At 35.1% G+C, this 24,426-nt stretch overlaps 1 protein-coding gene and 1 pseudogene across 3 annotated transcripts; both read left to right on the plus strand.

Annotated features, from left to right (window-relative positions):
- Positions 1–2,584: 2,584 nt before the first annotated feature.
- Positions 2,585–24,013, plus strand: LOC120077637 (uncharacterized). Of its 3 annotated transcripts, XR_016529717.1 has the most exons (16): positions 2,585–2,921; positions 3,259–3,877; positions 6,063–6,144; positions 6,379–6,435; positions 7,583–7,638; positions 14,225–14,506; positions 18,358–18,589; positions 18,802–18,885; positions 18,985–19,059; positions 20,026–20,109; positions 20,428–20,477; positions 21,234–21,298; positions 21,392–21,632; positions 21,713–21,801; positions 23,158–23,272; positions 23,625–24,013. XR_016529717.1 is itself a non-coding variant. In XM_039031586.2 (15 exons), the coding sequence occupies exons 2-15, from the start codon at positions 3,327–3,329 to the stop codon at positions 23,664–23,666; spliced, it is 2,055 nt and encodes a 684-aa protein (XP_038887514.1). In that variant the 5' UTR covers positions 2,585–2,921; positions 3,259–3,326; the 3' UTR covers positions 23,667–24,013. The 3 variants fall into 3 exon arrangements, 2 of the variants coding, with proteins under 2 accessions (XP_038887514.1, XP_038887515.1); XM_039031586.2 differs by lacking the exon at positions 20,428–20,477; XM_039031587.2 differs by lacking the exons at positions 14,225–14,506; positions 20,428–20,477.
- On the plus strand, positions 18,018–18,108 carry LOC120078875 (U6 spliceosomal RNA; annotated as a pseudogene).
- Positions 24,014–24,426: the final 413 nt, after the last annotated feature.

Raw genomic sequence — 24,426 nt, forward strand, 5'->3', positions numbered from 1 at the left:
ACCAACATCAAAGAATATACTAAATTCTTCCTTTTTTTGGAAAAATTATTAAATTCTCGAAACTCAATTGAAATATCTCTAATCTAAAGATAGAAAGTATAAATATCAAACTTTTTAAAAGTTCCAAGTATCTTAAATTAATTTGTAAGTAACTACAAGTTTGTGGTTCGAATCCCTCAACCCCAATTATGTATATATACATTTGAAAAAAATTGTATTTGAAAAAGGTAAAAAAGTATAAAGAATGACAACCAAAAGAACACAAAAGTTCATGAAATGAGAACAATGTTTTAACAAATATAACCCGCGCGATGTGGGATTAAGAAGAAACTTCAACAAAATAATAAAAACTTAATCATCTACCTAACATTTTTTTTTATCTTGATATCATCAAGTGATTTGAACATTTTTCACATATTACATACAGACACGACAATTGAAATTTTGAAATACTCATCATATAAGTTTATAATTGATTGGTCAACAACCCCTGGCAACAAAGTGATATTAATTTAGTGGTAATTGACATGCACTCCCTCTTTTGAGGTTGGAGATTCAATCCTCCATCCCGATAGTTGTTATACAAAAAAAAAAAAAAAAGAACTATAGTACCTGAACGTTGAATTTTCTTAAGGACTACAATGTTGCTTTGGTCCATTCAAGCTTACAACAACCAACCATATTCCCAATGCAAGATGATTAAACCTCCCTTATATCAAAAGTACTTCAAGGATCAAACAACTTCCAAATTGAATAACTTTAACTTTGAAAAAAAACCACAAAGTCGTTGGGAATAAATTATAAATCCCTCAAGACAGATCCATGTTCGAGAACAAGTTGCAAAATCCTTGAGACAAATCGTCAGCGAGAACAAGATGCAAATCCTCAATACAAATTCACCTTGGGAGAGAAAAGGATCTTAGGATAAATATTAAAGATATTGTAATGCACCTGGATACAAAACCAATACAAAATTGAAGTTCATTACACGTGCTAAATTTCTTTTGTTAAAATCTCATGTTGAAATAAAGGTTATCTAACACACGACAAAACTTGTTAAACACAATGTTACAACATTTTCAGAAACATCATAGGTAAACACAGAAAATTAAAGCAAAAAAAAAAAAAATACAGAGTTTGGTAATCCATTTCAGTGCAATATCACTGACATTTAGGGGATAATGTGCCCGTGAAAAGATATATTCACTAATATAAAGTCAAACAATTACAACGATGTACTTATTTGTAAATAGATGATAGTTATGGTGAACCTCGAATAGCCCAACTTAGAGAACGATCACTTATGCTCCTCCTAAGTGCGAGACTCTCTCTCAATAAAACTTAAACTTCGTCTAAACGTAGATCATCTCACCTTTGATGTACTTAGACTCCCCCTAAGTATAGGAATATCTGTGAGCAATCTAACCTTACAGATTTTAAAGAAAAAAGTGGCACATTTTTCGTCAAATTTAAATTTCGTATAAATAGTTGTTCCTCGTATTAGATTTATATAACCACTTGTCGAATCCATTAAAAAAAATATCTTTATCTAATTTAACCATCATTTTTCATGTTTATGATTATAACATAATATTGTATCATTTGATTTTTCTCCATTAATGTGCATAACTAACATATAGTTACACATACAATATAATAGTAATGTGAAACTATGAGATTTAACTAATCTACATTTATAATTGTAATGTAAAATTATGAGATTTTAACCATTTTTTTTCTCTGTGATTTGTTATTATAATAGAATTTGTATATTCCTGGTTTTTCTCTATGAATATCAATCCAATTTATCTTTTGTTATCCGATTCAATTTTATCTTATTATTTTTTGATTTATTTGGACATTTTTTTTATAATCAAATTTGGTTTTATCCCATTCACTTTTCGATTTGTTTATACATTAGGTTATCAATTTTAGTTTTTTGTGACATTATTTCTCCAAATTGATTTAGTTTTATCTAATTATTTTTTAATTTCTTTTTTATATATTTAGAGATTTGTATTCTTATCTCGGTTTATCTAATTCTTTTATTTTATGCATTTTTTCCGTTTAAATTATTACTATTTATATAATTTATATTTTTTAGAATGTAATATAACAATATAGTAATATATCATGGTATATAAACTGTAATATTTCGAGATATTGTGAATTTAAATTAATTATCTTAAATTATTGGATTTTGTTTCTTTTTAATTTCGTATTTTAGTGTCACCAATTATCGAATGCCAACAAGATCTATCTCCTCTTTTATTTTTTTCTCTTCTTATTTAATTTTGTTTTTTTTTGCTGCAATCCTCCACTAACTGGTTACTTGCTTTAAAAATGTGTCCGAGTCAATCCATTTTTGCAACAATGTATACTTCTATTTCTTTTTGTGTATCTGTATTTGTGGGTAATTACTAACCTGTAAAATATTTTTAAGGTTGTCACCTAGATTTTTATCAATTTTAGTCTACATAGATAGTTTGAACATTTGCTAATTAATATTGTTTATTTTAAAAGAGTGTTATGTGGATAATTTGGACATTTGCTAATTAATATTGTTTATTTTAAAAAATCGTTTGGCTATTTTTATAATTTTTGCATTTTTTTCCCAAACAAAACTTCAAAATAATCCAACCCGCAATCTTTGCGATCTGAGATCCTGAGCTGAACATTGACTACTCCCGGCAAAAAGGCAGTCCTTGGGCTTGATGGGCCTTCCACAATCAGACGTTCGACCGTAAATCAGAACCCAAATTCTTCACCATAGCGTATCCTAGAAAGAAACTGTGACCCAGCGAGCGGAAGCACCAGCAACAATCCAGTTTATCCTCGTTCTGCGGGTTTTTGGCGCTTTTACCAATCCCCCTGGAGGCTGCAGCTGGTGAGCAGAGCTCAAATTTCTTCGCGCTGTGGAGGTAATTCAACGTTTCTAAGAAACTATTGCTTCTAGTTAGCATTCGAGAATGGTATCGAAGTGGATTGAATTGTTTGGCATTGAGAGCTGAGGGAGTCATTTTCTTCATTCATAATTAGGGCTTCACTTTTAGCAGCTTTAGTTTTTGAATTACTGTATCGTATTTTGTCGTTGGCCGTCGGTTCAGAACTTGGGTGAGTTTGCGGTTAGGATTAGCAAGTTGAGTAGTGGAGTTCTTGTTTAGCTGGAGGACAATTATATTATAGAGTCGGTCTATGGTTGTGATGCTCTAGAGAACTACGATTATTTATTTATTTATCTATTTATTTTGCTTGCAGCTTTTCGCAGTTTAGTAGACTCAGTTTAGCTGCTGGATGTTGCATTGCTCGCTTTAGACACTGTAGTTATGGATTTTGACGAGTATGATTATTTAGAGAAAACAGTTGAAAATCCCGAGGGACAGAAAGTGAAGGAAACTGCCAATGGCGGTGATGCAGACATGAAGTCTGGAGATAAACATCGTAGTCGAAGTTCAAAGTATAAGAGTGACAGTAAAGATGACGGGGAACATAGGTCAAAACGTTCAAAATCAGAAGATGAGTCACGTGATCAAGATCGACATAGGGATAGGCATCGGTCTAGGTTCGGAGAGAGAGACCGTGATAGGCATAGAAGCAGTAAGGAAAATAGGGGAAAAGAGGACAGAGAAGGGAATCATGAAGAGAGAAGCAGTAGAGACAGGGATGTGGACAGAGATAAAGAACGTTCTCACGATCGTGATAGACGAGGTAGAGATGGCGAAAGGAACAGGGAAAGAGAACGATCACGTCGAAGTAGAAGTCGTTCAGAAAGACATCGTAGTGATCGGGATGAAGGCATAAGAGAGAGGAGCCGAGATAATGAACTCAGAGAAAGAGAAAGAGAGAGAGAGTCTAGAGAGCGAGGCAGAGATGGCAGGTATTTTGTGCATTTATATTCTTGTACCATGTTTTTTGGTATGGAAGGAGAGAGAACCAAAAGATTATTTGGGTTGTTCTTATAATTACCTGCACACTAATGACGAAACTCTTTCACTGAGAAATTAACTTCATGTTCTGTTGATGGATTATTGACATTGTTATGCTTCTTTGGTACACTTTATGATTTGGATTAGATATGACGCATGATAGATAATGTTCCTTCACCATTAAAAAGATGAACTCGTGTAGGGTGCTGTATGAACTATGAACATGAAATGATCAGTATGTATGAGCCATATTACAGTCTAATTGCTTCGAGGAGCAAGCTTACGGATTTGACTCATTGGGCAGCTGTAAGTCTCTGTCCAATGACCGGATCTCTCCTCCTTGTTCTCCATACATCATCCATTGTGAATATAGGTTTTCATGGGATCCAAAATCATAAAACCATATAAATGATGACCTCGTTTTGAAAGGTGCATGGTAGATTAAGATATAGCCAATGAGAGAACTCTGTCACTGGGAGTTTTTGTTGTGGTCTGGGAAAACTTGTGTATCTTCAATTGCAGCCCGTTGTGATATATGGTGTTCTAAGAACATACATACTTGCTTATTTTATTGTTACTCATTATCTATTAAAGTGAATCTCAATTGGGTACGGTATGACATCCAAAAGCACACTTCATTCACAAGGTTTTCCCTATTTCTTTTCCAATTAAGTTTTGTAATGTTGATAAATGGAACTACCCCCATGGTGATGTACTTGGGTAAAACAAAATTGATAATTGGGAAATTCATCTTCACAAGTGTCTACAGTTTTCTGGTTTTCTCGAATTTCTTATACAAGCTTAGTAATTAGGAAACTTTAGATGGGAAAGACTGCCTGCTGGTAGCAATTTTAATGGCAGAGGAATTCAATCCATTTCTAGTGTCCCTGTGAATCAACTATGAAGTTTGCTCTGGAGCTTTCTGTGTTTCAGTAATGGAGGTCATAATTAGTGGCGGTGACATGACATAATTTCACCATCACCACATTGAAGCCCAAGATTTAATTTTTTATCTATTCTGTTGCAGAAATGCTGGTGAGGGAGTTGTGGGCTTTTCTTAAGAGATGAATTCCATCTTCTGATGCTTGTGGGAAATTCAATATTCAGTGCTACTGGATTCTCATCATACATGAAATTATTATGTTTTTCTGTTTGTCTGCCTATTTTCAAGGGTTTTCTCAAAAACTTTTTTTCTAGAGGTTTTAGATTCATAGTTAACGATCTTTAATATTTAGGCTGCGAAATAATCGTTTTGCCGAATTTAATCTTTTTTGGCTACCATTGGTTGCATTGTTCTCTGTCTGTCTAAACTTCAGATACTCTCATCACTCTTTTCATTTATTTATTTATTTATTTTTAATAAATTTTACATTACCGAAGATTTTCAAAGTTGAAATTCAAAAAAATCTTGCAGATCTTTGACTATTAGTTTTGAGAACAACATTCTTTATCACCATTATCACTTATTGCAATTGAATATACACTACTTCTCATGAATACTCCAGTTGATGCTTTACATGTAATATTGTACAAATATAAGACTCTGATAATTATTTCTTTCACCTTTTGTGTGGTAATTCCTTTCTCTGGAGTATAAACTTTTAACGTGTTCTGTGTTAATGCAATTAGGTTCTTTGCTACTGCATCAATTCGACTTGATGACGCTGTTGTCATTTAAGATTTTATTATTTATGGAAGGTACAAGATCTGTGGTCAATCCATTGTATGACTATTTTGGTCTGATTCTTAACTTTGCCATCAACTACCACTATATGTCCCATTTTTGTTTCTTAAATTTGTGGAAAAGGATTTTTCATCTCTCTCTGTTGTTTCTAACCTTATTAAAATGCTTACGGGACTTTGTAATTTTATAAGCTTTTCATAAAAAGTGGAAAGATATGTGTTCTGGATTATTCTTCTACTGTTGTCATAATTAAGGGTGTAATTATCTCATTGTATTATTTATTTATTTATTTCAACGTGTGGTTTTTTTCACCCTTCAAAATAGAGCTCTTTATTGTCCACTCATGGGTGGTCTCTCATGACTTTAATTATGCATCCGAAGGGCGTGGTTATAATTTTGCTAGCTAATAACAAAGAATGTCTCTGACCAATGTTTTTTTTCCCACCCCACAGAAGATATAAAGATAAAAAGGAAGAAGCAGCTGAACCAGAAGCTGATCCTGAAAGGGATCAGAGGACTGTATTTGCCTATCAGGTAAACCTTCTATTGGGACATATTTTCATAAACAACATTCAAATTTCATCTTTTTTTTTTTTTTTTTTTTGAAAGGAAACATATTTTTAATAATGTGGACACGAGATATTCCATTTTTTGTAAAGGAAAAAACATATTTTCATAAACACATTCAAATTTCATCTTTCTTTCCTGAAGGGAAACGTATTTTTAACAATGTGTTGTCAACTAACATTTTCTGCATCTCTTGGCCAGATAAGTTTAAAGGCAACTGAAAGAGATGTGTACGAATTCTTCTCCAGGGCTGGTAAGGTTTGTATGCTCATCAAATTGTTTCTACCACATTTTCAGTTCTCTTAAACTTCTCTAAGGATAGAATCTTAGTAATTGATCAAACCAATATGCTTTTAACTCCTAGTCTACCACATTTTTGATTATTTATTTATTTATATATTTTTTTAAAATTTAATAATTGAACTACTATATTGAATGGTACAATATACATCTAATCCAAATTGTCCATAGAAATTATACGTCTTTATCAGGCTTTTTGCCAATACCTAACATCTCATGTATGGTATGAGAAATTGGGTGTCTATGGTAAGTATGCTTCTATGTGTAGAATCTTTTATGATGGTGTGGGGGAAGGCTATGTGACATTGACTATCCATCCTCTGTATTTCCCGTTCTTTCTATTTTTGAAGGCTCTCCAACATTTGTGCTAGGTTCAAGATAATCATGAGACTATCCTGGGGTGTAGGGGAAGGTGGGGTTCTCAACTTGACATGTAGGGTCTGTCTCTGAAGTTACTTGAGACCATAGGGACTGAGTTTTGGTAATTTGGGGTCCAATATGATAGCATCCCTTAGAGCATGATTTTTTGTGGCATAAGATAAGATTATATTGAGTATACAAACAATACACCAATTGTTAGGATGCATGCTTGATGGGTGTCGACACTTTTAGGAACTGGGGGAACTCACCATGTTTGTCTTGTTTTCTTGTAGTAATCCATTGGTTGATGAAGGATCATTCCATTTGGTATATCTGATAGGCTGATAGAAACTTTTGAACAATGTGTTTGGTGCTCTTTTGGTTGGCTCAAGTCAGACCCTTATTGTACCCCCTTCTCTCGAAAATAATTTATTCTTAAGTTCTTCTCTCTCTCCCTATTTAAAATTTGTTTCTAATTTCTTCTGAATGAAAGTTGAGTTTCTTAGATCTCTAGAAACAAAATCATCAGCGTGGAATCTCTCTCTCTTTCTCTCTCTCACATTAAATTATTTTTATTTTCTATTCAATAGACGTTCAGCTTCTTATAAGTTATATCCAAAGATTAAAAAAAAAAAAAAAAAGTCATCAGCCAGGCAAGTCATTCTGCTGTCCAATTTTCTTTTCGTTTCTTGTTACTAATTTCCTACATCATGTATCTCTCTAATTGATGGAACACAACTTACAGGTGCGAGATGTACGCCTCATAATGGATCGTAATTCACGACGTTCTAAAGGCGTCGGGTAAGATTTGTGGCACGATGATGTTCACTTGGGTTAATTGGAGTTTATCATTATTCTGATTATTGTCTTAAAACAAATTGCATTACTTTTTCAAAGTTCAATAAATGTTTAAGACAAAATGTGATAAAGCAGTTTTTTTTTTTTTTGGGATAAGACGAACAAGAAGTAGATAAGTTTTAGACTGTGTATTATAGACATAAAGAAGGGGAACAAATCAGCTTACGGCTGCGAGTGGAGAAAACCCCAACTCAGAACTACAAAAAGAGAGCCTTCTGATCCTTGGTATGACAAAAGTGCTATTAATCACAAAAGAATTTTTTGTGGTTTGAGTATTACCAAGAAGTAATGAAATGAACACTATTATAAAAAGAATCCTCCGAGGCCTTCTAATCTTAAAAAAACGAGAAAAAAAAACCTTTGGTCTCTTTCCTTCTATATCAACCAAAAGCGGCATGAACTGCCCAATTCCACAAAACCTTGGCTTTGCTTTTTAACACGGAGTCACCAAATGATTCGAGAAACAACTTATCCCCCTTTAGAGGAAGGAAAAACTTCACGCCAAATTTAGACAAAGTGCAGGACTAGGTGCTATAGGTGCAGGGGCATTGGATTTCTTCATTCTGCATAAATAACAGATCAGAGTAGGTAAAGTCCAATGAAAAAAATTTCTCAGGGCATCTTAGTCATATTGAGATGTCTATATGAAAGAGACTAGAATTTTTTATGTAATCAACTACTTTCATTGAGAAAAAAATGATAGAACACAAGGGTATAAAAAAAAATAAGCCACAAAAGTATCCTCTCTAAATAAAGGATTTCCAATTAAGTAAAATGTTACCTAAAAAATAATTAAAAAAAAAACCCTTTGAAACCGAAGCCCAAAGCGAGACATGAAACCTCACTAAGGACCAAACCTTACGAGGATCCTTTTCAAACTTCTGAAAACCCTATTATTCCTTTTCCCCCAAACATACCACAATAAAGCACACGCTCCATTAAGCCACAAAAAATGGCCTTTCTCACTAAAAGACGAATGGGGGAGGAATTCCCTGATCATTGTGCAAACACTTCTCTAGGCAACAATTTGAACCTCAAACTCCTATAGAAAGCGAATACACATAGACCTCACAAATTGACAGGTCCAAAGGTGATCCAGGTCTTCCTCCACCTTTCGACAAAGAATACAACAAAAGGACCCATTAATGAGACAATCTTTCCCGTTTCTTTGAGAAAAATGGACGTGATGGATTTGGTGCAACAAGATTGTCTAAGTTCTACGGTTCCTCAAGATGGATTATGTGGATGCGCTTTTTGGCCATCAAATGGGGGTCGGTTTTTTATTCATGTTCCTTCGGGCATTTTGCAGAGTGGTTGGCGTTCTTTTGTGGAGATGCTATTTGATTTTCGCACCTCTATGGATCATCATTTAAGTCGTTTTTTTCGAAGTTTGGAGTAGAATATTGCAGAAATACCGATCATGAAAAATAGTCATATGATGTAATAGGATTTGGGGTAGTTTAGTAAACTTCAAAATTAGTTACCCTATCCCAAACTCAATTCTCCATAGATAGAGAACCCCCTCTTGTATGGATTAGATTTTAATCTCTTGAATAAAATTCTCATTTGGTATACACCAAGTGGTATCAGAGCTCCAGGAAACTTGGACCTGATGGCGGGAAGAAGGCCTATCGACAGTGACCTTGTGACAACCCTCAAAGAGGCGGAGCAAACAACCACACTATCACCAAAGACATCGACTTGATGCTTGCGGTCAGTCGAAAGCTGTATCGATGATATCTATCGTTTACTTGAACGCATGTCCTTGACACTCAATCAAATGAAAAACAATCTTGGTTTATTGCGGTCGTGAATCGAAGAAAATCAACCAAGAATCATCAATTATCCTCAAGAAAGATAGAATTTGAATGTGCAACAACAAATTCCTCCAAGAAACATTCAAGATTTGCTAGTGATTGTCCAAGGACGACCAAGAACGCAAGCTTATCAATGAGGACACTGCCAAAACGACAACTCATCTATGGAGGAAGATGAGGAACCAAATGGAATTCAAGTTAAAGAAGATGAATCAAATGAGAAGGAACAATTGATTGATGAAATCGTGATGGTGATGTTGAAAACAAAGGTGCAGTAGAGGTAAAAGAAAATGAAACCCATAGAAGTCCTAGTTCAAAAAAGTTCGAAAAACCAATTGGCAATGCAATGCAGAATTGTTTCAGATAAAAAAAATCTGGGCACCCAAATGGAATTGCTGGTGGTGCAGAAGAAGGGGAACAACATGATCTGACGGAGAGGATAAAAAAATTCTATTTGCGGAAAAGGAAGATGAAGTACTCAAGAAAGAAAATTGTGCATTAACTTCCTTAAAGCGAATTTCGAATTTGAAGAAGCTCATTCACAACCCATATGCAATTTTCGATGTCGATTTCCCTTTCAATTACATTTGCAATTTTTATGAAACTCGCCATAACATAAACCCAATTCTAGTCGTTGAAATCAAAGCCGTTGGAAAGGTAGAAGTCGAAAATACCCATGGGCAAATTGATTTGAAGAAAATCGAAAATCTAATTCCAATTGACTTTAAAGCAACATATCTCAAATCAAGAAATTTTGGGTATTTTGCCGGTAGGAAGAAGTGGTCGAACTAAATGATTCGATGAAGGAGAAGGAAACCCCAAACGAGAAGAAGAAGAAAATAGGAGACTTTGTGGTTCATGAAGAAAATCATTGAAAACTGGTTCATATGATGGACAACCCCTGTGCAGACATACGTAGAACAAATGAAGATGAAGGAGATGGGTTTTCCCTCAATTTTTTTCACACGGATTTTTTTTCCTTTCTGAACTAACCCGCCCACAACCCTCTTAATGGACATTTGGATTCATTAGTCCACGATCCACACATTTTGACCCAACTCAACCCCAGACTCGTTTCCCATATTGGAGTCTAACCCTTTTCAATGAAATTTGCAGCCTAGCCCATACCAAACACTACTGAAAGAATTAAAACTGAACCTCAATTAGATTTCCTTCACACTTGCCAAATGAGTTTTCTTTCATTTTAAGAGGAGTTTAAATTGACAACAAAGACTTGTTTGGACAACACAATTCTTGGATTAATTCGTGGTGATTGTGTTGAAGAATTTATTTCGTTTCAAAAGACAAATCTTGGCTCGACTTGTGCAATTTGGATGTTGTTGGTATTGGTTGTTAGAAATATTTATGTTCAAGTGGCTTATTTTTTTATTTTTATCTTTGTTTTCGTTTTAAAACTCGAGGACGAGTTTTTTCTAGGAGGGATAGAATATGATATAATAGGATTTGGGGTAATTTAGTAAAATTCAGAATTAGTTACCTTATCTCACACTTAATTCTCTATAAATAGAGAACCCCCCTCTCATGTATGGATTAGATTTTTGATCTTTTGAAAAAAACTCTCATTTGGTATACACCATCATATGGATGATGTGTTGATCAGAAATGTTTTTCAGAGCCCTACCACTACGATGGAGAAACAAAGTATGGTTATTGTTAGCTGTACACAATCTCGTGATTTGATACCCGAAAAATAGACCGAGAATCAATATTGGGTACAAAAGAGTCTAGACGTATTTAAGGAAGATTTTACTGAATTATAGATAGTTACAAGACTATTTGAGTTCAATGATTGGCCTGAAACTTTAAAATTGTACTTCCAAATAAATGTCATTGTTAATCCATTGCTTGCAGAAAATGCTTTTATTAAATTAGATCAAGGAGACCTTGAGGAATTAATTGAGAGCCTAGGCAAATGGCAAGAATTTGGCTTGTTCCACCTGAAATTTGAAAAATGGAATAAGTTCATGCACAGCCAGCCGTTATATACAAGAGGTTATGGAGGTTGGATTACGATAAAAAACTTTCCTTTAGATTATTGTTGCAAATAAACGTTCGAAGCCATTGGAGCTTATTTCGGAGAATTGGAAAATATTGTGTAAGACTCCTAGTCATTGAAATAGTAAGATTAGTAGTAGAATAATGGTGTGGTTATTAGGAGGTAAATTAGTAAATAGCTAGTAAGTTGGATGCTCTTACTGGATGTGATGAAACCAGTGAGAACGTCAAGGAGATAAAATTAAAGGAAACAAAAGAAAAGAAGAAAGGTGATGAGGGGCTCCATGACAGTGGGGGAAAAGAGAAACAGAGGAGTGAACTAAAGATGACTGAATCAGAGAACGATCGTGAAAAAGATGGAGAGAAGAAGAGGCACCGAATCATTAGTACTCATGGCCGGCGGGAAAGGGTTAGATGGTTAGAGACAAGGACTCGATGGAAGTGGAAATGTCGATCAAATGGAGTAGAAGCAACAAAGAGGCGAAGGAAAAAGTTGTTGAGAAGAGGAATGAGATAAAGAGAAGAATACTGACGGTAAAATGTGGAGGCGGTCGAAAAAAGAAACGGAAAACGTCAACGCGGTCAAAGATGGAGTTGCGGGAAAGGTGTTGTTGTAAGTTTCGGGATATGAGGAAATTGGAGATGGACAGCCAAGAAGAAACCATTGAGGAAGGTCAGTGACAATTCCTAGTGCGGCCGGAAATGAAGACTAGAGCGAAGAAAAAGTTTTTGTGCAAAGAAGCAGAGGTTGGTTGGTCACAAGGGAGAAAGAAGACGCTGGAAGTTCATGGCTGTGATGGCGAAAAGTCCAGCAGACTGAATTGCTGTTGATCACGTCGGGAAGAGAGGATCGAAGGTCGATGAGATTGCAAGTGCTGGTTATGGCAGTTGAGGCCGAGCGACAGTGACCGAAGGGGCTAGAAATGGCAGAAATATGGTTACGGTGGTCGGAGAAGGTGGCTTGGGGGAGGGGTGATTTTCGTGAAAAGGAAGAAACAAATCTTCCTACCCACGTGAAGTGTCGGGAGGTGGGGCCAGGAATTAGAAAAAGTTGCAGGGGTAATTCTGGGTTATTCAATGGGCTGGATTTGCAGGAGAAGGCCCAGATTTCTCAAATAGACTTGGCTTATGTGGAGAAGTTGGGCCCAAATTATGTGTGAGGGTGGGGTTTGCATTAGATGGCTGGAAAAAGAAATTGGAGGCTGGGAGAAGGATTGGCGAAGGCAAACACCATCAGGGATGAGAACAGCTAATTCTTACAGACAAGAAGAATCTAATCAAAATTAGGCAGGAAGCTGCTTAATGGGCCGATTACAAAATTGGTGGATGAGGCCCATTATCTCTCAAAGGAAAAAAGTCTAATGACTTTACCTAAGGAAGTTGAGTCCCTAATGGAATATGGGTGGTGAACCCGATGGAAGATGCTGAAAACATGGAAATGCAGCCTTCACGAAGAAAGAAGAAAGAAGCTTAATGGGCTTGAATTTGCTAAATTCATTGAGGCCTATTTATTAGGGTGGCCAAAATGGGGCATATGGGCTGGAATTTCCTGAAGCTCATGGGAATCTTGAAGGAAGATGGTGTATGGGCCCAAAGGCTGGATTGGGTTTTGGAGCAACAAGTTTATTCTGGGCCTAGCCCTTTAGAGATAAAGAGCTTCAAATTAAAATATCAATACAAATAGCGTGGGAATGGGCTCAGGATATGCATCTTATCAAAGGGGGTCACATGCCTTGTGAGAATAAAGAAGATTATGGAAGTTTCTGTGGTTATGGGCTGTTTAATGGGCTGAATGCAAGAGAAATCACTACGGTCCGATGGATTTCCAAGGCTAAACAAAAGACAATTTCTTCCAAGAAGGTGGGTGCAGGATAGAGAGTTCAAAGTTTTTATTGCATTAAAAAAAGAAGTGAGAAAGAACAAGCCCACTTTTGTGTTTTTGTTTTTTAAGCACACCTTGAGGACAAGGTGTCTTTGAGGGCGGAGTAGTAAGACTCCTAGTTATTAAAATAGTAAGATTAGTAGTAGAGTACTAATGTGGTTATTAAAAGGGGGCAAATTAGTAAATAGCCAGTAAGTTTGTTAGGATTTTTAGTTATAAATAGATGGAATGGGTTGAGGAGGGTGTAAAGAATTTAGTAGTTATTTCCTAATTGGAAAATTTTGAGAGGGGATTTCTTAGCCCATTAGAGTGTGCTGAGGTATATTGTAATTTCTTCATGATATTGTAATATAATTATATCTCTTAGTTTTCTTGTTTGTTCTTTATATTCTTGAGTTTGTTCTTGTTAGGAAGGATCCTAACATATTGTTACATAAGCTTTGAATCTTCTTAACGTCTCTGTAGCTAGAATTCAAGTTAAGAAAAATATTTGTGGATTTATCCCATCGACTGTAGAGATTACATATGAAACGTAGGGAAAGATTTATTTGAATTTCGGTTATATCGTATCAATTGATTTGCCAAGATCAAAGGTGCATTATTTGTTAAAGATTTTACTAAGCCAATTGATATTGTTCGATTGTCTCAAGCTATATGGAAGATGAAGAAGTGGATTTCATTTCTTTAAACCTTGAATTGGAATTTCTTACCTGCTTGAATTCTTCCAAATTTTTCAAGAAGTTCATTAGTTTGCAAATCAAAGAATGGGTTTTTGTTGTCAAACACCTCGATTTCTTGTCAAAAACTTTTCCAGGTTGACAACTAGTTCCTCTTTGCACCCGAAGGAGTTCTCAATCAAGAAGGACGTGAACTTGGTAAAGGATAAGGTGGAGTTAGATTCACCACGGGGAGAGAAAGTGGACGGCCGTCAGTCTTTAAAGGACTCCAAGAAGCATTCTCGTCTGCTGAAGCCATTCCCTGAACATTTTATTAGAAAAAAGACATCCTTCTTCAACTCTTGGACAACATTAGCCAACTCAGATTTGCTCGAGGAATGTTGTGTCAAGGTTCAAATCCCTGATTTTTTCCCCAATAGGTCAGCTAATTCTCCACCCAAGTCTAGCTCCTTTAATTACTTGATTTTAAGATACCTGGCCCAAACATACATTGTGAGAGGTACCTGAGCATGCCACCTAGTATTTCTCGATCAACAAGCATGACTCGGATGGAGATTCAATTGCAAGTGCTAGTAGTGAAGATTTAGTAAGGTCAGAGACCAAGGAGATTCAAGAAGAGGAAGAGATAATTGTTGTCTTTGGCAAAGATTTACACCACCTTTTTCAGACATAGGAAGATCAGTTGATTGGCTAGGCTAAATTTCACTCAGCATCTAATTTCATTAGCTGAAGATTGTTGTATTACTTTCGGTTGAGCACTAGTTTTAAAGTTATGTGGTGACAAAAGTTTGGGGTTTCAAATTGTCCTTGTTGAAGACTCTTTTGTGGAACACACGAGGGCTTGATGATTTTTATTGTTTGGCGCTTTATTGAATCTGATGGAGTTGCTTCCTAACTTGTTCATAATCCAAGTAACCAATAGAGCTATGTATAATATTGTCGAGTCATCAAAACTCATCGTTCCTTTGGTGCACACTTCTCATGCTGTTTGCCAACTCCTCTTTTCAAGATCTAAGTCTCAATTGTAAGGCCTTCATTTGTCCGGCAAAATAGTAACAGTCTCTGATTTGTTTACTTTTGTATTGGTGATTTCTTTGTAAATGTTCTTTTTGCTATCTTCTGCTTTGTATTTGGCTTTGCATTGCTCACGATGCTTCAGGTTGTATTTTTGTTTCATTAGGTTGGATTGCGGTTGGCTGTTTGGTCTTTCAAAGATTCTCTCTTTGAAGTCATTGTAATTTGAGATTTTTCTCTTTTCATTATTTCAATAAAATTTTCAGTTTCCGTTTTTAAAAAAAAGAAAAAAAAAAGAGGTCATCTTCTTAACAAGCCTATCTAAAGTGTTCACTCGACCAAGTTTCTGTTAAGGAAAGCCCACAACTCCCTCACCAGCATTTCTGCAACAGAATAGATAAAAAATTAAATCTTGGGCTTCAATGTGGTGATGGTGAACTCGACCAAGTAAAACTTGCAAGATAAAGAACTTGATTGTCTTTGGTATTTTAATTCTCCAAATAACATCAAAGGCCGACTCACTAACAAGAGAGAGATCCATTAATAGGAAAGAAATTAGAAATAAAAACGTCACTTTCTTTAGGAACCTTAAAATTCCGAATGTACTTCACAAAAGGCCCTTTCAATTTAGTTCTGGATTTAGTAAGTTTGGTCATGGAAACCTGAGAATGAACCGCCTGCATGTTTTTATTCCCAAAACCTAAAGGAGTGTTGCACTTTGTAACTTTACTTGGTATTCATGAAAATTTGTTTCCTTTCTAAATATCCCAAAACCTAAAAGAGTTTTTGCAGTATGATGGCAAATTCATTGGATTGGTTGGACTTATTTATCATGAGAACTCCAAAAAAGAAAAACAGTAGGGTTCCTGAGTCGGTGTGTGCTGAAGAGAAGCATTAGGGTTTGGGAACATGGAACTTGATTTCATATGTAATTTATGAGAAAGTCTCATTTTCGGATAAGGTAAAAACTTCTGTAGTTTTCTATGAAGGCAATGAGGTGACATGTGAGGGGATTAAGAGCTTGAGGAAAAAGGGTAGTAGTAACTATCCAGTTGTGTTTGATTCTTCAAGAGATGAAGTTGGAACTTGGAAGTAGTAGATAAAAGTGATGGTTATGTCTCATGAAATTCAAACTAGATTGAATGGAAATTTATTGAGTATCGTGGTTCTTCCTAAGGAATTTGATTATGTATGAATGAAATATCATTTTGTTGCTTTAATGTTGTGAGAGGGCATTGACATTTTCAATCGAGTGATTGGGGTATCCTTAGAATATGGCTCATTGGGGTTATTGGTTAGGGTTTCGGGAATGTATGTTTCTTTTACCATGATAAAAGGACCTCTAGAACATAGAAAGGCTTTTTGAGTGGATATTGGAGAGCTAGGAAGCACAAATACTTCATTAAAGAATGGGTATGTTATAGTATTTAGGGTTAGGGTTTTTTATTTTTAACTGGGCTTTTGGATCTTATTACATAATGTGGCCGTGAGTTTCATTAAAGAATGGGTTATTGGTTTTGTTTTCTTTTAAATGCTCTTTTCTTTTTTCTTTATTATTATTTTTTAATATCAACGTTATTTTAATAATTAATAAAAAATAGTATTTTAAATAATTAATTAAAAATATTATTTCTACTAAAAATATTTGTTAGATATATGGGTATTTATAATAAAAAAATAACGTGTCCCCAACGTGTCATGTCCTACATTTTTAAAAATTGGCGTATTTCCGTGTCGTATCATATCGTGTCGCACATCCCGTGTTGGTGTCCGTGCTTCCTAGCTGGATAGTAAGGTGTTGGTGTATAAGGGAGACTTCTACAGCCCAAGATTGTTTTGGGAGAAATCTAGAGAGTTGAATATGATGAGGTAGAGTTTTCTGTGTATATTAGAAAGTGAGACATGGGTTCAAGCCCCATGTTAGCTGCCTACTTAAGATGTTAAAATACTACAAGTATCTCGAAAAGATAAGTTGAGGTACAGTTAAGCTAGTAAGACTTCCTGATTATTTTGGGAGATTCCCTCCAATGAAGCCATTAGTTGCCCCCAGTAAGTTTCTAAATAAAAAAGCAGGAATGAGTAATGACAAAAGTTACTCCCTTGAGTTTAATGAACCAACCACTGGAATAAGACCACACATTTCATAAGGCTGTGGGAGAAAAATATGCTCTTTGGGCAGCATTTAGTTAGGGTTCTAAACAGTTCATACAACAATGGTTCATCTCGTGTGTCCTTGTGATTCCTCTGGTTTGCTTTAGAAGTTATTGAAGGTACCCATTATACTATTCTTTTATTCGATAGGAATTGAGAAATGTATTATCACAAGAAGTGAACCAAAAAAAGGAGAGAGTGTCTGCACCACAGGAGGGATTTTCTCTAAGCCTCTAAGCACAATTACAAAATGCATTTATGAGAGTACACAAAGTAGAAGCAAACATCTAAGCCCAGCTTCTACCCCTTTAAAACCCACCATTCCTCTCTAACCCAACCTCCAAAGGAGAGCCACCATATTGTCGGACCAGAGGATACAGGCTGTTGCTCTAAGAAGTTACCTCTCCCACGAGTTGGCAGAAAGCCTCTGAACTATTCTGGTGGGACCCATTAAACAAGTCTTTAAACTGCATACATTCCTTTTCTATTTTCTACTATGAGGTATTTTATAAAAACATGACAAATTTTATCAAATGTTCAGTATATTATAAAACAATGTTGGCATATAAAAACTATGCATGCTAGATATTTGTGGAATTTGGTTATGTAGTGAGCATTTCATCTTTACTGCTTTAGAATGTCAGCAACATGTTGCTGGTGTTTTTCTCACTCTTCAGAAGTAGCCAGATGTGGCTGGTTTAGAATGAGATAGAGACAATTGTTTTGAAGTGTAGTTTGCTATCTGTAATTTGAATCTTGGGTTTGGTCCCTTCAAGGACATCTGAGATATGTAGAAGATTAGCATGGTTCATGTGCAAAGATGACACACACAAATCAAGAAATGGTTGAAAATTTTAATTTGAACCTTAGGTTTGTAGTAGTTACCTGTTTGTGTGAAGTGATTTGGATGTTGATGTTTAATGATGAGGACACTTATATGTAGATTTTAGCCGATCATGTCACATGATTAACCATCAGCAATTTGTGTGGTCTGCTTACAATAGTTAGATTCTGTGAGAATTTGAAAACAGAACTTGGCTTCTTGTATGCATATGTAATTTATTCTCTGTTTTCCTCGGGTTTAGTATCATACCTATATGTGCAGGTATGTTGAATTTGTGGATGCAATGTCTGTGCCCATGGCTATAGCACTTTCAGGCCAGCTCCTGCTTAGTCAACCTGTGATGGTAAAGCCATCTGAAGCTGAGAAAAACCAGGTTCAATCAACTGCTGCTGCTGGTGGACCGGGTGGAGTAATGGGCCCCTACTCTGGTGGTGCCAGAAGGTTATATGTTGGCAATCTACACCCCAACATAACTGAAGATAACCTTCGTCAGGTTAGTAAATAAATGTCATTGGACATAATACATACATTACACGGTACTAATAATTCTTGGTGGTATGTGTTTTCTTGAATCTACTCTGTTATGCCAATTGCCATGTTCTGCAAAATCTTTCAGATTTATTTCTTTTTTCTGTCTATTGCTAAAACGTTGACGTTGTAGTATTGGTGCATTGTTTGGATAAAATGGCCTTCCTCTACTTCCAGGTTTTTGGAGCTTTTGGCACTGTGGAACTGGTTCAGATGCCCCTTGATGAATCTGGCCATTGCAAAGGTTTTGGTTTTATTCAGGTAAAATATATATCTAGGGATATCTAGGGAATATTTTATTGTTTGAGAAGGGCGCAGTAACATTAGGGCATAAGCCTAATCAGAACTGTTTGGCTGCAGTTCTCACGTCTTGAAGATGCTAGAAATGCACTGAGTTTGAATGGACAACTTGAGATTGCTGGTCGAACAATAAAGGTGATGCATATTCATCATGTTTTCATGTGCATGTATTCTTATGCAAAATTTTTTGCTAGCATGCTTGGTATGTTCTTTTTTGTTGCGTTGAATAGCAGTCGAATGCTGCATTCGTTATGAGAGTCTTCTTCTCATTGGTGAGGATTGGGATTTCTTCAATTGAGTGAATGTCAATGTCAAGGGATAGACTTTTAAAAATTGATGTTTAATCTTTTTATGTCAATAGCTTCGAGTGTAAGTTGTCATCTTTTATGCATTTTACATGCCTCTCCGAAAATGTGGGCCTTTCATCAAAGGATTAGGTTGTGGCATCTCATGACTGATAGACTAGTGGGAGATCTTGGAGGTTCTGACCACTTCAATTTTCAAGGGTTGCGAACACTTGAGCCTCACTGTCGTCGTCTTGTTCTTTTTCTTCTTCTTTCTTCCTCAACCATGTCTTCTTCCTCTTCTTTTTTTTAATTAATTGGTTACGGATTACACAGAAGAGCTCATTATAATTTCTGCTCATTTGTGTTTATTTTGTTTCTTTCTGTGTTTTTGTACGGTTGGTTTCTCTTTGCATCTTCATTCTTTCTAATGCCGGAAGTTTCAATTAAAAAAATGTGGAATTTTTGGTGAATGGCTAACAAAAGGTATTTAGCCATAACAATTAACAAATGTTGTAGATTATCCAATTCAGCAATATTAAAGAGTAGTGTTCTCATTGTGGGCGTTAGATTTGATTACAGACAAGCTGATAGCATGTAGGGAGCAACATTTAGAATTTTAATACAGAAAATTATATTGTTGAAAGGAAAATGGGAAATAACAAACAGATAGACAACCGGAAAGCTAGTACGAATATGGCGAGGTTTCCTTTAAATGCTCTTATCACTAACCAGTGCCATGGTAGTATGAGTAATTAAGTACAGTTGATTGTCTGGCTGGAATTATCTCATAATATTATGTTATTGTCTTATACAGGTGTCTACAGTCACAGATCAGCCTGGTTTGCAAGATATTGGAGCAAATACAGGAGACCTTGATGATGAGGATGGCGGTGGCCTGGTAAATAAATCTTCTGTCTTTGTTCCTCTGTCTCTCTAATAAGTGAAGCAAAATTATACCGCATCTTAAACAAAGCATCATGAAAGTTGAGTTATGGATTTATGTCAAGTTGTAAGAGTTCTTAAGCCATTGCTTCTATTATTGTTTGGAACTTGGAATAATACATTCGTAACTTTTAAATTGTTGTTCGTACTTTCTGCTTTGTTAATGTCCATTATACCCAATTTCTTGGACATTATCCAGCAGCAAGTATGCCTCTCAGCTCTTTCTTTACTCCATTTTCTTTATTTTTTTTAAATATCGTTTCGTTTGTTTCAGACCCTTCTTATTTGAATGGACCATTAGAGAAGATTGGTCTTTCTATCTTGGTATGTGTTTTTGGTGTTTTTATTTTTAACACAGTTCTATTCTAAGAGAAATCAGAGATGTTCTTTTTTAAAGTCTGTGCCCGCACATGGGCCAAGCTTTAGAGATATTATGGATTCAAGAGTTTTCCGTCTTGATTTGTTTCTGTCTATCGCTCTTTATTGGTGCCGGGCACCCTTTTAAAAACTTTGGTCTCTTTTATTTAGTCTCAATTGGAAATTTCTTTTGTAATCACCTTTAGGTGGATGAAGTTTGTCCTTATTTCATTTATTGAATGAAACCTTTCTTATCTAAAAAACGGTTCAAACATGCAAACCTTTGGTTACTCAAATATTGACGCTTAGCCTAATGGGCCGCCTCATAGGGGGCTTAAGTTGCCCAATGCATATGAAGTAATATCAGAATCTAAAGGCTTAACATTAACTCCCGATTTTCATGTTGACCCTAAAAGTTTGCTGCTCTCACTGCCTTCATGATTTATTTAAGGTTGTTGGCTGTGGTGATATTATTTACCTTCTCTCTTTCTTTCTTTGAGAAGTGTATTTGTAACTTCTGAATGTAAAAACTTAAAACATACGAGGCATTACCTCGGAGGTAACGTGTGATAGTAACTATGTTTTATCATGAATATTATCTATCCTCTTTTACACTTCCCCCAAAGCTTTTACAAGTTTCTGGTTGAGACTTTTTATTTAGAGTTCTTTGTATATGCTTTAGTCTCTACATTAACAAATAACAAATATGTTTCCAATTTGCAGTCCTTAAATGCTAGTTCTCGAGCATCTCTGATGCAGAAGCTGGACCGTACTCGTGCGGCATCTAGGTTTGTCTTTGTTGAGCTTATTATCATTTGGAATTGAAAATCGAAAAATCATTTGAAATCTGCATGTTGGTCTTATATCTGTTCTCTTTGCAGCATTGCTGGTTCTTTAGGTACACATGTCGTAAATAACACAGGCGCTGCTATGCCGATGGCACCTATCCTTGGAGGTGCAACTATCCCTTCCCTTGCTGTCGGTACTTCTTTGGCCGCCTTTCCTGCTTTTCCTGGACTTGGTGCAGGCGTTCATGTTCCCGCTGTTGCTGCCAGTTTACTTGGTGTTGGTACTCCAAGTGAATGCTTACTGTTGAAGAATATGTTTGATCCTACAGCTGAGGTATGCTGCAGTATTCTAAAGGTATCTGTTACATTTTCTGTTTATGTTTAAGTCTAACTCGTTACCCTTATGTTTGGTAGTCGGAACCAACTTTCGATCTAGATATCAGAGACGATGTTGAAGAGGAGTGCTCTAGGTTCGGAAAATTGAAACATATATATGTTGACAAGTAAGTTGAGGACTTTTAAGTTCATGAAGTTTCATTACATATAGTTTTTATGGTAAATTTTTTTATGGTAGTTTCAATTATACTCTCAAACTTTCCATTATAAAAATTAAGTCTTAAAATTCAATCGAGTAAAGCCTCAACTTGAAACTTAAGTTTCAAAAAGAAAAAAAAATTAGAACTTAAAAATGAAGGGTTGTTTTTAAATATAGAAAAATAAACCAAAATATGGTAAAATTTTAAAACTATCAATGATAGACACTGATAGACGTCTATCAATGATATTGATAGACACTGATAGAAGTCTATCATTGATAATTTGAAAAAATTACTATTTCAAACATTTTCAAGAGTTTTACCATTTGAAATAATTTCTCAAAAATGAATTCTTTGAATTGTGACGAAAAAGTAGTTATTTAGGGCCTGTTTGGTAGGCAATCTGAAATAGAAATTTGAAAACAAGGGATTAAATGAAAACAAAGTTGTTCATATTTTCATATATGTGTTTGGTAGCAGATTAAAAAATGAAATTACAATTTAAACAAATTTTTAAATTGTGATTGAAAATATACTTAGTTACTCATTAAATACTAGGTTGAATATAAACCATTACTAATTAATTTCTGAACTTGTTTTTTGTTAAAATTTTTGTATAATCATTATTTTGTAATATTGTATAATATATATAATATATTACATATTTTAAGTTTAACAAAAAATAATTGAATTTATAACATGAAATAATACAATTGTTATTGTTTTTATCATTTTTAATATAATTCTGCATTTTAAAATTTTGAATCCAAAATCTGGATTCACTGAAAACATAAAAGAATTTTTTAGAATTTGCACTGTTTGGATCACAGAATTCAGAAACAGTTTTCGGAAACTGGATCCAGACTGCCAACCAAACATATATTTGCTGAACTTAGTGAATTTGAAAACATAAAACAGAATTTGAATTGCCTACCAAACAGGCCATTAGTTTATAGGAATCAAAGTGAAAATTCGAAGAATGGTTTTTTCTTTGGTAACATAAGATTAAATTGTAGAAGGAATCATGCGGAGAATTTTATTTACCACTATACAAATGTTAACATTGGATCTTCTAACTTTTATAATTATAACAATTTTATAAGTTTGAAAATTCAATTTTTTTTCATTTGAGGGTCAAATTTCTACCATTATTGTAAGTATAAGGGCCCAGTTTTAACACTTGTATTTTACTTTTTACAATCGAAAGTTTGAGAATGTAATTACAACTAACACCATACTTCAGAGGTGGTTTTTGTAGTTTTTCCTAGTTTTTAATTCATCCCCATTTCCATAAACGTACTTTGTTTGTTACTTCATGGATAGGAATAGCGCTGGTTTTGTATATTTGAGATTTGAAAAATCAGAGTCTGCAATGGAAGCCCAACGTGCCCTTAATGGAAGATGGTTTGCTGGGAAAATGATCGGTGCAACTTTCATGGTAAATCTTTGGTCCGTCTTTATCTCATCTGTTAGAACACAATGTGATGCACGTCTTACGGAATTTTGTAAGGATACCTCCTTACAAGAAAACTCAAGAACCACAAAGGACACAAATAATACTAAAAGATAAAAATATATATTGTGATATCAATGAGAAACTACACTATACCATAGTCTTTCAAGAGGGTTACTCTTTCCCAAATTCTCCAGAAGAAATCCCAAAAAATTATGCACACCTCTCAATCCATTCCCTCTATTTAACTAAAAACTCTAGCAAACTTATTACCTATTTACTAAGAGACTTCTAATAACTACACCAATTATCTTACAAATTTCTTTCATATCTTCAGGACATCCCGAGCTATGAAGTGAAATTTCCAGACAGCAGATAGTACTAGTCCAAGTTTAGTTTGAATGCTCTACTCCGAAATGGTTACCGGCCTGTTGGTGCATTTGATTACAAAAGTGGCTAAGGTGCTAAGATCAGAAGATGATTTGTATGTCTTTGAAAGGTACACAATTTACGATTTACTAGCACGATGGCCTTGCGAATGAAGACGGTGAAAAGAAATTGCATAGCTCAATATAGAATACATTGTTCAATATGAATACTGAAAAGTTGATTGTAGTGTAACTGACATATGGTTCTTTTGTATGTTCTATTAGTGACTTGACCTAGGAAATTCAGTGCCGATTCGTCGACCCAGTCGATTTATATCTAAAGATATGAGATTTGCAATGTTGGCTGTTCATGTTATGGATATTATTTTATGCCTTAGTTTTAACTGATTTGGGAACATATGAAATTTCAAACTTGATGTTCTGAATGGCTTTTTTCCCCTCATTGGAATTGAACTTGCAGCCCAAGCAATCAGATCTGCCAGAAAATCCTGCCTTTGCAATGGCCATCGTCAAATGGTTTGTCGTTTTCCATCCAAACGAATATTTATATATAAAATATTTATGTGCAATATGGAAAAGATATCATGCATCTGCTGTTGCATCTTTCAAATTTATTTTAAAATGTTCATGTGCAACATAGAAAGATCCGAACCATATCTTCAAATTTGAATTCTCTTAGTGATTTATCAAATCCAAGCAAACGTTCTAAAAAAATCTTTGTTTTTGGAGATTGTTTAGGTATGAAATAAG

This window comes from Benincasa hispida, chromosome 5 (assembly GCF_027475165.1).
Source record: "Benincasa hispida cultivar pf3 chromosome 5, pf3_genome.v1.1, whole genome shotgun sequence".
Taxonomy (NCBI): Eukaryota; Viridiplantae; Streptophyta; class Magnoliopsida; order Cucurbitales; family Cucurbitaceae; genus Benincasa; species Benincasa hispida.